General features: G+C 31.9%; 1 protein-coding gene and 1 long non-coding RNA gene across 2 annotated transcripts; both read left to right on the forward strand.

The window, feature by feature from the left end:
- The first annotated feature begins 6,825 nt into the window (after nt 1-6,825).
- On the forward strand, nt 6,826-7,509 carry LOC128175191 (uncharacterized). The gene is made up of 2 exons (XR_008242639.1): nt 6,826-6,872; nt 7,276-7,509. It is a non-coding gene; the product is annotated as an uncharacterized LOC128175191 (long non-coding RNA).
- A 2,787-nt stretch (nt 7,510-10,296) lies between these two features.
- LOC128177897 (uncharacterized) lies at nt 10,297-12,907 on the forward strand. The gene has a single exon (XM_052844799.1). The coding sequence runs from the start codon at nt 11,488-11,490 to the stop codon at nt 12,442-12,444; it is 957 nt and encodes a 318-aa protein (XP_052700759.1). The 5' UTR covers nt 10,297-11,487; the 3' UTR covers nt 12,445-12,907.
- Nucleotides 12,908-16,400: the final 3,493 nt, after the last annotated feature.

Below are 16,400 nucleotides of genomic sequence, written 5' to 3' on the forward strand. Positions count from 1 at the left end.
TAATTTCGGCTTTTGGTAGGGGAACACTACGCCTGGGTCCAACATCCATTCAATCAAAACGATTCGAGCAAGTTTTTCATTCATATCAATCAAATTAAGTTTTTCTTCAGATTTGTGAAAAGGATTTGTGTTGAGAAGAACCAGAAAAAATAGTGCGTGATATAAGTTCGTTTGAGAATCCTTGCTAAATGCGCATAGTGTTTCTCATGTTATAATTTGTCAGTTACTGCTGAGATATTCCGATTTGTTACAATGTCAAGGTCATAGATGAAGCCGACGATGTTCAAGGAGCGAAATAATATCTCCTTCTGGAAGCATCGAAGATTATGGAAAAACATTGAGTCCTTGCTAACAGAAAAAGTGCATATTGATATGTTGGTATGCAGATATATGCGAAAAGCATCCGCGCAGCAGTCGGATCGATCAAAATAAGGTAGAACAAATTCGGGTTAAATGTTATGGCGACATCATTTATGTTTCATCAAACTACGTAGTTACTATATGTTCGTATAATAGTTCATTTTAGTTATCTATTTATCTATACAGCGCATGTCAATTCTGGTTACAATCGTTCATGACAATGTCTGGACCTTATTGTTATAACTTATACACGCATTCATAGTTTAACTGTTAACCTTGTCACAGTGTGGTTATACGTCTACATACATAATACATGTACATAACGGCACTATGTTTGCATCATTATACATATGGTTTGTTTATGCTCTTAACATATGAGCATATATCATACACATACAGTTGTGTACATGTATTTACATTTTATTCATTTCTAAGTGGCGTATATGTTGTCATCTGTACTTGATGGTCACACTCATTATAGTGTGTTTATTTATCTATATACATGATTCATCATGCATGTATTGGTTTGCATCATTATGCATATGGTTTTAGTATGGCTGAGAACATATAAGCCTATCATACACATTCAGTTGTGTATTTTCATTTTATTTATTTATCAGGGGCATATATGAGTCTTCAATACTTAATGGCAACACTCATTATAGTGTGTTTATATACGTGTTTCATCATGTACTTGTTTGCATCATTATCATTATGCATATGGTTCGAGTATGGTTCAGAACAGATAAGTCTATTGTACACATTCAGTTGAGTATTTATATTTTTATATTTATCAGGGGCATATATGCGTCTTCAATACTTAATGGTCACACTCATTATAGTGTGTTTTGTATTTACAAACATGGTACAACATGTACCTTTTTGCAACATTATGCATATGGTTTATATTTAGTTGACAACTACGCCTATCATACACACTCTGTTGCACGTACATGGGTGTAATTCTTTATGCTACCATGTATATTGCTGGTACAAATTATCATTTTCATCAAGGTTATCATTGATAGTATAGCCATTAAAATCTTAGCAACATGCATCCTTATACAACTTGCTACTTTTATATACGTTGCCTATGGCTAAGTTATTGGTCAATATCACCATGCTCTTAATAACATCTACACATTTGAAGTTTTATGGTTACTTATTTGAAAAAAGGTTAAATTGGTTCAGTTCTTTCATAAGACATCATTTTACACCATTTCATAGTGGAGTTATATTTGTAGTTGACTAGCATGAAGGTCTCTTCTATTTATAATGGTATTAATGAACATGTTACTGTTCAAGCATCATGACTGCAGATTTATACAATGGTGTCTGGTAAGATAGAACTAAAACACTGATATATTAAAACTATAAAGCCTTGTATCTATTTATCAGTGAATAATTCAATAATCAGCTGCAGCATTTAATATTTATAGTCTATTATATCATACAAGAAAGTATCTCGTTATTACTGATTAGTTATCTCGCTATAACTAGTAAATTGTCACGTTATTACACGTTGATACAAAAAAAACATGTCATTATAATGAGAAAATATTTCGTTATTATTTTGAAAAGAAGGAAATCGTTAAATTATTGAAAGAAATTACCTACCTTTTGTAAAAAAAAAAAAAAAAAGATAACGATTTCATTTTTAAAAAGAAGCCTAAGGGTTCTGTTCTTTTCCGTTTTATTTTGTAAATAAAGCACAGCAAGAGCAACTTTTCCCCGGATATGTATTTTGAGTTCTTTAGATATTAATCAATATACTGAAATAAAGTTAAAGTGTTAAAAAAAGTTACATCTTTCATTAAACGCTTATATATGTGTTAATTTAGTAATAGTGTAACTTGAAAAATTTAGAGTTTGATATTCAAAAATCTTTTCTCGTTGTGACGTGATCTTTTCTCGTTATTACAACTAAATTATTCGTTTTTACGAGACTTTTAATATGTGACCAAGCCCAAAAGGCAATGTATGGTGTCATTAGAAATTTAGACAATTTAATCTACCAGTTACATGTCAGTTAGAACTCTTTGATAAAATGGTTGTACCTGTATTGCTGTATGGTTGCGAAGTATGGGGTTTTGAAAAACTTGATTGTATTGAACGTGTTCACCTAAAGTTTTTAAAGCACATTTTATGTTTAAAAAGTAGTACTCCAAACTATATGGTTTACGGAGAAACAGGTCGTTTTCCTTTATCTGTAATTGTATTTACTAGAATGGTATCATACTGGTGTAAATTAATTTCTAGGACTAATTCTAGCATTACAAATATATTATACCGGTACTTGTTGAATCAGACTGAAAATACAACCAGTACTAACCCTTGGATTGATTGTATTCGTCATGTTTTTAACTCATGTGGTTTATCAAATGTTTGGCAAAGTCAGTTTTTAAATATTGTTAACCAAAAATGGGTTTCAACGGCAGTTAAACAGAGATTACACGATCAATTTATTCAAAAGTGGCATGCTGATATAAATAATTCATCAAAAGGAGTAATATATAAAATTTTTAAAACAAATTTTGGATATGAAAAATATTTAGATATTTTACCCCTGAAATTCAGAAAAATTCTTGGTAAATTTCGTACTTCAAATCACCATCTACCAGTTGAACTGGGAAGATGGGAGGGTATCCCATTAAATGAAAGATTTTGTCCTCTCTGTAATACAAAACGTATAGCCGATGAATTTCATTATATTTTAGAATGTGATGCAATATCACAAGTCCGGAACAAGTTTATAGACAAAAAATTTTCAGCTGGACCTAATGTGTTAAAATTTTCGTATCTTATGACAACATTTAACATGAAATTGCTGAGAAAATTGTGCATTTTTATAACAAAGATATACGAGGTAGTCTGTCCTCCATGAGTCTCACTTTGTATAACTTTTCCTAACTCTATAACCTTTATATTAATATATGTTTACCTCTGACCAATTTATATGTATATTTTAATGTTATTTTTGTCCTCATGTACCATATGTTTGAAATGGTTTTGAGCGAATAAATGAACTTGAACTTGGGCACATTCTGTGTATACCTATAAACCACCCTATTGTTCTCCTAATGCTACAATCAACAGAGCAAGCACTATATACACACGACACATGAGAACTTGATAATTTGTAAGAAATTACAAACCAAAGGGAAATTCTGAATGAATCTGAATGAATGAAATTAAAAAGTTTTTATAAGAATTTATAAAATGAAAACATTATCTATAATCGAAATAAAATTTTAACATACATTGAAATAAAACACTTAATAATAATAAACAAAGAGACTCCTTAGGAGGTGAAAATTCCTTTAAAGAATTTTAGCTACAACAGTTGTAAAAAATATGGCAAACTGCCTTGACTCTTATTATTTGCCATATTTTTTATATGGGTTATACATGCAAAGTTCGGGAACTCTTAGTCTAACAGAAACAAGGAATAATTACCTGTATCCCAAAAGATGGTATTTAAACAATTGGAGACCAATAACACTTCTAAACATTGCTTATAAAATAAGTTATGAGTGTAATGCTCAGAGAATTAAAAATATGCTTGATATAATTAGTAGTTTCGATCAAACAGGTTTCATTCCAGGAAGATATATTGGTGAAAATACTAAGCTGATATATGATCTTATGCAACATAAGGGGGGGGGGGGGCATTTCTAGTGTAGTATTCATAATTGATTTTTTAAAAAAAAAAGCATTTGATACTGTTTCATGGAAATTTATTCACAAATGTTAAGATTTTTTCAACTTTGGAGCATCCATTCAATCTTAGATATCTTCTTGTCAATGTAATATATATTCATCAGTCACACAAGCTGGAAACCTTTCAAAATTTTTCAAACATAGCAGAGGATGTCTGTGCCAAGGCGACCCAATCTTCCCCTATTTATTCCTACTGTGTGCAGATATTTTGGCATATAAGATTAAAATAACTTTTATATTCGGGCTACACCCAGAGCCTATTTCTACAAACATTTATTCTATCTTCTTGATTATGAATTCCCATATCTATTCGAAAAGATGTCTTAAGGAAATACTATCAATTCATGAATTAATAATAGATATTGAAAGACATTTATCGACTCTGAAATATATTGCTACAAAAAAATGCAGATTAGATGATTTCTATAAGAGATGGGAAACTTGGCTTTTTCTTCTTTCTTCTTAATAAACTTACTCAAATTTGACTGTATATATAGATTATATAAAGCTGTCAATCAAAACTAACTCATGTTCAACAACTACTCTCTCTCTCTCTCTCTCTCTCTCTCTCTCTCTCTCTCTCTCTCTCTCTCTCTCTCTCTCTCTCTCTCAAGGAACAATTTGGATTTGAAGTAAACGTACTTAAAAGCTGTTGTGATCACTATATTTTATACAAATGTATTGGATTGTTCAACTTTAGATTAAAAAAAAAGAATAAATAGTCTAACAATGTAAGATTTTCTATCATTGAAAAGTGGACCTAGGTGAAATTAATCTGCAAAATTTGGTGTTTGTACGTTACGGCTAAATAAGAATATGAGAGTTAAAAAAAATCCATAAACCCTTCCCAAATTAAGGAAAATGCAGCATGTGTGTTATAATAATTTTACATTTGTCCTCTAATATTGTTTGAATTAATAATTTAATTACTATGTAGCTCTGGGTATTTTTGTAACTTAGATGAGAGTGGGCTGGCCTGAGATGAACCAAGCAGACACACTGTGTATACCTCATTAGCACCTATTGTTCTTTCACAGACCTTGCAATTAACTAAGAATTCTTACGTGTCTTTGTAACGGGTACGTTCTGTGTATACCAATTATACCACCCTATTGTTCAACGGAGCAAAGGTACATACACACGACACGTGAGAGCAGGTGTCCGATCGAGCTGTGCACGTGTAAGCAGGAACAAAGTAATGGACAGGGGGCTGCAATTAATCTGGATGTCAACTTGGAGGCCGGGTGGGGGGGGTCTATTTCTGCAGCAAAGATTTTTATCATAATTGAGTTATCATAGAGCCAAATCATTGGACACGTCGTAGAATATATCATTATTTCGAGTCAAATTAGGTTTAATCTCGACCCCCCCCCCCCCCGCTGTTATCGATAAAATTTGCCGCACGGGTATGAATACCTTCCGACGCCCAGGGTTATTAAACGAGAAATGATTATTGAATACTAAATCATATCTGGTGAGTATAAAAATAGGTTATGAGATTTTAAAATATCTTAGTTCAAAAAACACCATTTATTTATTATTTTTCCGTAATCAGTTAATGGCCCTTTTTGATATCGTTCAGATATTTAATTACATCAGTGGAAAACAATGAGCGACGTGGCGCATTTGGTAGCGCATTGGCCTACGGACCCAAGGGTCATGGGTTCGGATCTCACGGCCGGCAATGATTTTTCTCCAAATTTTCTTTCTGTAAAATGCCACAAAAATTAAAATAATATAAATCTAGTAACAGTTACTTCTCGACTCGATACAAATTTGACAACATAAAATCAAGCATGCATTGATATATTTAGTATACACAGCGTTCCGATGATGTGGAAATCCCTCCAAGTATTCTCATGATAAAGCTTTAAAATCATTCCAAAGACTGCATGATTTGTTCTCCATGACTATGTATTTCAAGCACTGGTTTATTTTGTATAAAGGTTATCCATTATATATACTTGCCAAATTAATTGCAATGGGAAATTCGATTTTAAATAAAATTCCAGCTTTTGCTCGCTTGAGATAAGTCCTATACAATGGGAAGAGTGGGAAAGAAATAGATAAGAGGTACTTACCGGTATACATGCTATGAATTAATTTAAAAACAAAATAATTATTGTGAGAGGCTTCTACAGTATATTTAAACGCACTGATTTTGTCACGTGCTTGTGATGTACTATAGCCATGGTATCTATTTTTTATCATCCTGGACATTATCACAAAATTTTATACTCTTACACTAAAACATTCTACGGAAAAGAAAAAAAACAACGCGACTTTTCATCAAGTACCCCCACCCCCTAATGGGAAAACATGTACACAAGCTGAAACTATCCGTCGAAAAGTATTATTGTACATATATACCTTGATAACCACCTTATTATCTCCTGTTAAATTAAGAATTTTATAATTATTGGTTTTACTAATAGTATAATGATATAAAACATTTTGCATACTGTATTTATTAGTACTGCATTTAATATTGTTATAACGCCCCTCCTCTCCCCCCCCCCCCCCCCCCATTGACACTGAATTCATCATGTTTATAGTTAGATGAATAATCTATTTAATAATACGGTGTTCAGGATGTTAAATAACTAATAGGATTTTCGAGTTCATTAAACGGCATTATACTTAAAATTCACGAAAGATCGACTGCTCTAATCGAAATATCTGTGTCCCGATTTGTCTGTAACTATTTCAACATCCGGTTTTCAACTCCATCGCTTGGTTTGCCGTTTGGGCTAGTGTTGCTAAGTTTGTGTTTCTTCTGTCCATTTTCAAAGGTAATTCCATTGACTGCAAATCAATTTCATTTTAAATTTATATGTCTATATATTCTTTAATAACTTCCAAGTGAAAAGCTTGGTAATGAAAAAAAACCCAACATTTATTCTTGGACCGAATTTTCTCGAAATAGTGAGACCATAGATTTAAACTGTTTTAATATGCTATGATATTAAACAGAAGTTTAAACATTATATGTAATCTTTGTGATTGCTTAAACCGTAAATTTATGCCTTTATTAGTGGATCATATAACATTGGTACATACAATACAGTTCAGTATTGATAAATATTTACAACCCGTCAGATTTTAAAGAGTCTTATAATAAGCAGGGTAATACTTATTTTGAATTAGTTATAACTTTTAAACATAATTTACATAGTTTTCATGACATATTTTTAGGCAAATTAAAGGATGACAGAGCATACCTCTGATGCTGACACTTTTCATTTGAAAAAAAAAGCATTTTTGGAAGACATTACCAACATCTGTGGATTATAATTCAAAGCAAGAGAAAATCTAGAGTCATTAAACTAATGCAAACATGAATAAATCAGTCTCGAGTAACTTATCATTGAGAATCTGATTTATTTGCTTGGATTGGTTTAGTTAACGTCACCCCATACTGTCTGCACTGTGAGTACTGGTATTTTAATAGATTGGTAAAATATTTTAGTAATTTTATATTATGAACAAATGGGATAAAATACCCCATGCATATGTGGGATAATAAATCCCATGACATCTATTTTATGGGATTAAAAACCCTAAACTGTTATTTAAGAAAAAAATGGGTTTTTAAACCCCACATTATTTTTATGGGGTTTTCTGCCCCATGGGGTTTATTTCAAAACCCCATGGGGTTTGCATAGGGTTTTCTGTGGGGTCTTTTTTCCAAACTTAAATCCCTTGGGGTTGGAACTTTTAAGTTCAAATATCTAAAAAACTATCTAAAAATGTTTCAATTTTTTTCCATAAATTTATTTAGAATAAAAAACCCCACCATTTGGTACTATACTTTGGTCAATAGTGTGTATGGAAAGGGGTGTGCAACGCCGGAAAAATGTCCATTCCGAAGTTGTCCGTCCCACTGTTCTTACGCATTTTTACGAGATAAATCTTTTTTATGTGGCCGTATTTGTCTTTCATATTTTGTTGGCCATTTGGCTTAAACAAATCTGTCTGATTTTTCTTTCCTTTGTTTCCGAAGGCGTTAGTCCCTTACCAACATGCCGACTGAATAGATGCTTCTGGGTCGACGTCTTGTTTAAATATTGAAGAGATTTTTTAGAGATCTCATGACAATGAACACTTGAAACTAATAACATTTACTGCCAGCACTTATTTGGAAATTATGTTAATACTTTCTATGTGTTTGTATTGAATAACTGTATAATTAAAAGTTTATAATAATTGATGTAGCTTGATAAAAAAAAACCACAAATGCAGACATAGGCTTCAGATAAATTGTTACTAGTATGCATTTATTTAACATTGCACTTGTTATTTGTGAATTGGTTTTAAATTAAAATGTAGATGGATTGACCGCAAGACAGGATCTTAAAATAATTGGGTGATTTGGGTTAGGCGTAAACTTAATGTTATGGTCAGTCCTAAAAAAAATGGACTATGGTGAAATGTTAACTTATGGTGATGGAGGGTTTTTTTTTAAATATTAACTTTTGCAAAATGTTTCCATACATGAACGTATGACAGAAACGTTCGTTAATGTTTAAACTTTTAATTGCCGCCACGTGGTTGACGGTTGCTTTGATGTAAACATAGAAACACGATTATCTTAATAATTTTATCGATTTGCCTTTCTCCAACATAATTTTATTCCATTTAAAAAGGAAAATAGATAGCTTAATTATGGGAAATAATAGCTGACCTTTATTTAGAATGGCGTCTATGATTTTATTAACAAATATGACAAAGTATATCAAATACAATACTAATACATGTATAATATTTTTGAAAATTCATTTTTGAAAATTAATGCAATTAATATATGCTTTGTTTTAACTGTTTTGAGTTGATATTGCTTTACATGCAATAATCTTACTCTTTATATCGAAAAAATTAGTTTGGTTTGAAATGTGATATAATGTTTGGAAACATATATATTTTGCATTATACCATAGGAGAAGCTATTGATAGGCCAACCTGTTTTTATATGATGACATCTATTAAATTTGGTTCTTTTCTTATTGTTTACAATGTTTTAGAAATAAATTTTTAATGAATAAACAAAAACTGGAGTGTCAGTCGTATAGTTATAAGCAAGATGCAGAGCATCACGATTTTTGTTATGTTAAAAAAGCTTGAGCCCTCTTTTTGTATTCATTTGTTCAAAATACAATTTAAAATTCTTTTTTCAAAATGAACTTCCTATCTGCTCATTCGTTTTAAGCATCAAATAAGGATTTGATGACATAGAAAAATATATATAGAACATAGTGTAGAGTCAGCCGTGAATCCCCGAACACCCTTGATTAAATATTAATAAATTATAGTGTAGAGTCAACCATGGATGATTCGGAGAGAGATAAATGAAATAAGACAGATGGTTAAGGGGATATGGAAAAAAGGGAACTATGCATGAAAGGATATGCTATAAAAGGCATAGTACAACATATACGTATCTAAGAAGAAAACACCAGTATTCAGTCAACCAAAGTTTTCGTGATGTATGGAATTACCGGATTTGTTCGTCTTTTTGTTTAGGTGGCTTATTTCGTTAAACTCTCAGGTGGTTAAGAACTTTGTAGAGATTTTGACATTTGGTTGCCATCTGAGACCACGGCTGTTGAACGTTTCCGGTTAAGTTGTGTTTCCCTAATTCGGATTGTTGTTGATTGTCGATGAATTTGAGGATACACTTATAACATAAGATATGTAAAAAAAAAAATGTTTTATACGGATTGCCAAATATTCAAAACAATATCGAGGCAAAACGAACAGTGTGTTTATAATGAGTACAACCTGTCAGAAGAAGAATTCAGACACAGTGTTCTTGTTTGCCATTCTGCATTATTTTTAGTTTTATTTTTACTTGAGACGATAGATATACTAAATACTAATGTCAATCGCAAAAAGTTCCTGTTAATATATACATGTAGCACGTGCTTAACAAAACAAATTTCTTGATTTGAGGTTCGTCGGGGATATAGATTTCAATCTTAATACCATATTGAGGCAAAAAAACTGACTCAAAACGAAACAGAAGGGATGTAATAAATGCTTTTCAAAATTCAAAACCACGAATTTACAAACGGAAAAGATTTAAACAAATATGGTCTTTCATAATTGCTATTACAAAACCAAATACGGCGATAAAAATACTTCCTTACACGTGTTTTGGTCGGCTTATTAATGAACATTTAACGCTTACAGACGTCAAATCTCTTTGGACACAAGAGATATAACGATGTTTGTATTCGAAACACGGAAGATATCAATTGCTTTTCTATTAATGTTAATAGGGATAGTTTGTAGTGCAGTTATTTCCCAGGACAGAAATACATTTCCGTGGTATCCACAAGGCTGGAACGGGTATGTCTTGTATTGTCCAAATACCTGTAAAAACGTGTCAATTGGCGGAACCACCAAAGAGGGCTGTTGCGCATGCCATTCAAAAAGTCTTTGGGATTTCAGTAAGACAATTTCACATGTAAATGTTTCTAAGGAAGGATACTTAGAAGGAAATAAGTCTGCCAAAAATATTCATATTAATTCTATTAAACAAAATTAACAGTTTTTCCCTAAAAATATTTGCCAATTTCCAGGAATAACCAAAATCAATCTGTCGTTTAATCTCATCACGGATATCCCAAACCTTTCTTGTGTACCAAATTTGACTGATTTGAATTTATCTTACAACAAGTTATCTTTATTGCCGAAAACGTTAACACAGAATAGGAATCTGAGAACGGTGGATCTGTCAGGTAACTACATTACACGTTTGGAGACCGGAGTAGTGGCTGCACTGTCAGCTCACAACATACTTCTACAAGGAAATCAGATTATGTCAATTGATATCACAGATGTTGTATTTGAACGACCATTTTGTGTGATTAATATGTCTCATAATGCCTTGAGGATACCTACAAATGAAAACAACTGGAGAGTAAATCTAAAAGCAAAGTATGGACCTGGGTATGGAGTTTTTTCATATAATTACATGAAAAGAATGCCAAAGGCAACAACAATTGGCTTTTTCAATCTTTTTGATTTCGGTAAGCTATTTGATTTTGGATTTGATTTTCGGCATAATCCGATAATTTGCGATTGTAAGATCGCAGAGCCCTTGTTACACTTTAAAGAATATATTGATATGATGAAAAGAGATTACTTCAACATAACATGTGGTTCACCAGAAAAGTTTCAGGGTAAGTCGTTACCGAGTATCATAGGGGAAAACCAAATAAAAGACTTGCTCTGTAACTATACTTCGACTCCTTCGTGTCCAAATGGTTGTACTTGTGAAGAAAGCCCTAAAACATTGACTATAGAAGCAAGTCCTTGACACTGACTCTCATCATTAACTGTTCCGGGGCTGGTGTAACGCGCCTTCCGCGTGTTCTTCCCTACAGTGATCGTATCGAGTTTCACATGAGGGGGAACTGCATATACGAAATAACTAACAATCATTACTTGAACCACGTAAGTGTGTTAGAATTAGAAATGATGCCTGTGTTCGATAAGGATGCCCTAGATAATCTAACCCGTCTCCAAATATTTTCCATACCGGAGTCGGAACAGCGAAAAGGAATACCTCGATCCCTGTCTCGTCTGAGTCCCTGTGTCTTTCTCCAAAAGACAGATTTTGTTATGGCTTGCACTTGCGCCCATCTGTGGATGTTGGACTGGATAGGTAGTTTTCTGACCAGCAAATGTGCTTCTTACGTTTTCAAATGCTTGAATGGCACTGCTAAGGAAAATCTAACTATTTATATCCCTAGTCTGAATTGCTCAGATATGGACTATTTTCATAAATATAAATGGATGATTATTGGCTCATCTGTTTTTGTATTTGTTTGTTTTATCATACTAATTGTTCATGTTTGGAAGACTGAACTAAAAATTGTATTAAGATTAAGAAAAATATGTACCAAAAGTAAAAAAAATGTGGATCAGGACTGTGTTGTGTACATCTCGTACGATGTCAATAATGTAAAAGTTGGTCCATGGGTGTTCCAAACACTTGAAAAATTTCTGGAAAGGAATGATTTGAGTGCTTTTGTGCCATCTCATGACCTGCCTTTGGGCAGTGTAAGAGCAGAGGAAGCAGCATACCAAATATCTGTGTCCAGGTATTACCTGGTGATTCTGTCTGAGGGTTATTCCGACGAAGAGTCATTAGTGACGCGCAATGAATGGAAAAACATATGGAACCGTTTTATGTCCGATTCACGAAAGAATCTTCTAGTCATAAATTTTGATTTGATGCAACCAGGCGATGTGTCTTGTCGAAAACTTGGAGCTTACTTACGTTTTGGCAATGTAATTAATTTTGCAGAGGGCGAAAAGGAAACATTTTCACAAATATTGAATACGTTTGTAGAATAGCTCTTTTGAAACACCGGTAATGTTCGTTGTACTAACGTTAAAATGGAAATTATGGTTCTTGGCGAACTAAGTCACATCATATTCTTTCTTTTTAGATTTAATTCTTATGTTTATTTATCTTCAGTATGTCTTTATTATCATTGACCGTCAATTGATTGACTTGGCAATGGAGATGTATGTTTTATAATATACTAGTATCCGGAATTGTAAATCCGAGAGTCATAATTAACTAGCATTTCTTTAAATATAATATCGCGTTTGTCCATTACAAAACTCTTCAAGAATAGTATTAGAACAGTTCATGTTAAAAATGCATGAACAATTTTTATACCATTTTCAGTTTTAAAAAAACCAGAAGCATTTTTAGTTTTTACACATATATATGGTAGAAATCTTTAGAAAATGTTAAATATAGCAAAGGCACTAAAATTGTTAATTCTATTTGTGGATAATAAAAATCATATTTTAAACAACAATCAATATGATAAAACAATGTTCAAGTTTTATTATATCATATATTGTTTTTTTTCTTTTTTTTTTTCTTTTTGGTATTTGTGTGGGTTTTTTTATTTTATTTTTTTATTTTGGAGGAGGGGGTGTGTCTGTGTTTTTCTTTGTTTTTTAATTGGAATATATATTACTAGTGAATAAAAATAAAGATTTAATCCAAACGCATTTAACTATAAATATTTATCCTGTAACACACTTTCCATTTCATAGCACTGCAAAACAAATCAGCACAATCCATTTAAGAACATTTAAACGTACTGCAAAATTCAAAATTGAATTTGGGGAAACATTCGTTAATGGATGTCAACACTTAATAATATAACACAAATTAGTCTTAATTGCTTGTGATTGTAAATTGTTGCGTATAATTACCAATATTTATATTTGCTTCCTCATAGAATAGCGAAAACGTTACATAAAGATCACGGATATTTCCTCATATATATATATATAAATAAAAATATATATATATATATATATATATATATATATATATATATATATATATATATATATAGCGCGGTGTTTTATATATATACTGGGCCATCTAGGCCCCATAGTGAATGATAAAGTTATACATAAAGCACAGAGAAATTCACCTTATTGGAGCTCCACCTCCGCCCCGGCCGGGGCTTGAACTCACGACTTCTAGAACCCATTCTCCCAGCAGTGAGCGGCCACCGCTCTAACCACTGGGCCATCTAGGCAAGACAAAAATCTCGCTTTCGATCACGAAGGGACACTAGCGCGCTGGTCGCTCACTACAGTTTGATTCATAAAAGTCACTGAACACAGGGATTTGTGTCTTCAGAGCCCTGTCAGTAGAGTTCTATCTGATCTCATTAAGCAAGAATGTCTATAATTCTTTATTAAGCCTAACATAGTTTAATGGGAAACTAAATCAAAGGATTTTCTTTTTTATATATTTCTCTTATATATATATATATATATATATATATATATATATATATATATATATATATATATATATATATATATATATATATATATATTATATATATTTTGCCTTTTTCGCCTTATTAGCTTTTTAGACCACTCAAGCTTTTCCTCTGTATAAATTGGAAAATACTTTCATGTGTATCTGCACCATTAAATAACTAACATTTGTCGATCTCTGGTCTGTTATATTCCATCCACCTATTGTCTGTGTCAATTTACCTCCCGTCAAACCTTGCACTTGAACTGTGGTAACAGTTGTCAAAGGTTGTATACTTCTGATTTCTATTTGCTTATTTATGTTTGCGCAGTAATATTTTGAAAGCTATTTTTTGTTCTCAAGACGGCTATATATTTTTTAGGCTCAACTCATGTATTTTCATGTATTGCGTATTAAGCTCATTTCATACTCATCATTACAAATTAATAAGAATGATACATTTTACATATCAAACGATACTATTCAATTACTATAATGACATCATTATGTAAACGACGGTTTCAAGAACAGTATTCATATAGATATATTACCATTCAAAGGCCATTTTCAGGAATATTGTGATTTTATAGCGTTTTTTGTTTTGTTATGATTTGGATTGTTTCGTTTTACAGAGTTGGGGAGGGGGCTAACCTAAACATCACAACAAAGAAATGAAATTTTGACAATTACTACAATCACACACTTATAATGTTTATAATTGATTTGTCACACTTTTTAAAATGAAAAGCAACACATGAAATTTTATGTTGTTTTTATTTAATCAAAACATTACTAAATTTAAAAAAAAGTTATGATTGCATTAACAGTGATACAATGAGTTGCTGATATAGAATGGTTGCATTAGGAACATTTGGAAATATTCCTTCCTTTGATTCAGGTTTAAGTAAGTCAAGTGTTACAAAAACTGACATATTCCTAAATGAAGCATACCATTTCCTTTCAAACCGTCTCAACCATAACAAAAACGCGAATCAACAATGAGAAGCCAGGAAACCAAATCATACGATAATTTACACTGCCTTCTTCAAAGGGGCATGGTCACGATTTTAGTGTTTACAATGCTTTATTAAGGCATTTTTAATAGGCAAACAAAATTTGAGTGTCATTCGCTGAGTTTTAAGCGAGTTACAGTGCTTTCAATTCTTAACTATGTCAACAAAGCTTTTGTTTACTTTTTGAAAGTTGATGTGAAAATTCTAGATTTAGGCTTAAAATGAATGTGTTAAACGTTAGGAACTGTTTATTTATGCTAATAATGAATAAGAAGATAGACAAATTAGCTTGAAACTATTTGGTAACTGCTTGAGACAGTTTACCAAAAATAAACCAAAGGTGATTTATAGATAATTACAAATCAAACTAGGTAGCTATATAATTCCTCTGTAGCTATTTTATACTTTACCTGAAGTACTTTGCAACAACGAATTGACATACAAAATGGAGTTATCTATTTTGCTTTGTTTGGTGTTTGCATAAGTTGTTTTTCTTTTAAACTTATCTTTAAGAAGTGAGGTTTATAGTTTTGTGATAAAAATGCTAACGATAATTTTTTTGCAACTAAGGAAGATAAAGACAAGTTGTATCTCTGAGTACTTTATACGGCAACCTAATCATGGATACTTTTATACCACAAAGCACGAACAGTGTGGCTCATATGAAAATGATAATTGTACCTAGTACATGTACTGTCTACACCATCAAAATTTAACGATTATCAATCACCAAAAAACATCTTTAGAGAACTAAAAATGATTTTATTACAGAATGGATCATGGGCCAAACTGCTCACCTGAGCAACACTAGCTATAATTAAACCAGCTTGAAGGAGTTATATACATATAATCTTATCATGAATTCTGTGGAGGAATACGCCAGACGATTGGCCCAAAAATGAAAGGAAAACCTTAACACGTCAAAAAAGACTAAAATTAGCGCTTAAATTGCAGTATGAACACCATCTATCCTTCTATATTTGGTAATTTAGAAGTAAAATGAGAACCAGAGAGCTCACACGATCAATTTGACCGAGTCCCTGCTGACAAAGCAGGAAATAACATTGTCTTTGTAAGGTTTATAATATAAATTGTATATTAGAGGAACTTCGGATTTTATTCCACAAGTGGCAATCCAACTTATAGTCATACCCCTCTTTCCAGAGGAAAGTCTTCAAAATCATTTGTCAGTTTTGAATATTTTCAACATTTCCAACAACCAAAATAAATTTGATTCACCTTACCTATATTCGATACCTAAACTTCATAAAATGTTTTGCAAACAAAGATATATAGCGGGTTCCAGTAAATGTTCTACTAAACCTCTTTTTTATTCCTTATCTAAATATTAACAGCACTAAAGGAAACACTTTAAGAGTAATATGCAACAGTATATTCAAGAAGCGGTGTAAATCAGATGTAGATACTTTGAAATCACAAAATTTTACCACAATCAATAGCATCAAAACTTACAACTTTTCTATACTTTATACAAC

The sequence above is a fragment of the Crassostrea angulata genome, chromosome 3 (genome assembly GCF_025612915.1).
Source record: "Crassostrea angulata isolate pt1a10 chromosome 3, ASM2561291v2, whole genome shotgun sequence".
Taxonomy (NCBI): Eukaryota; Metazoa; Mollusca; class Bivalvia; order Ostreida; family Ostreidae; genus Magallana; species Magallana angulata.

Excerpts from the sequence above, each read along its gene's own strand:
- LOC128177897 (XM_052844799.1), top strand. The coding sequence starts at position 11,488 with ATGAGGGGGAACTGCATATACGAAATAACTAACAATCATTACTTGAAC.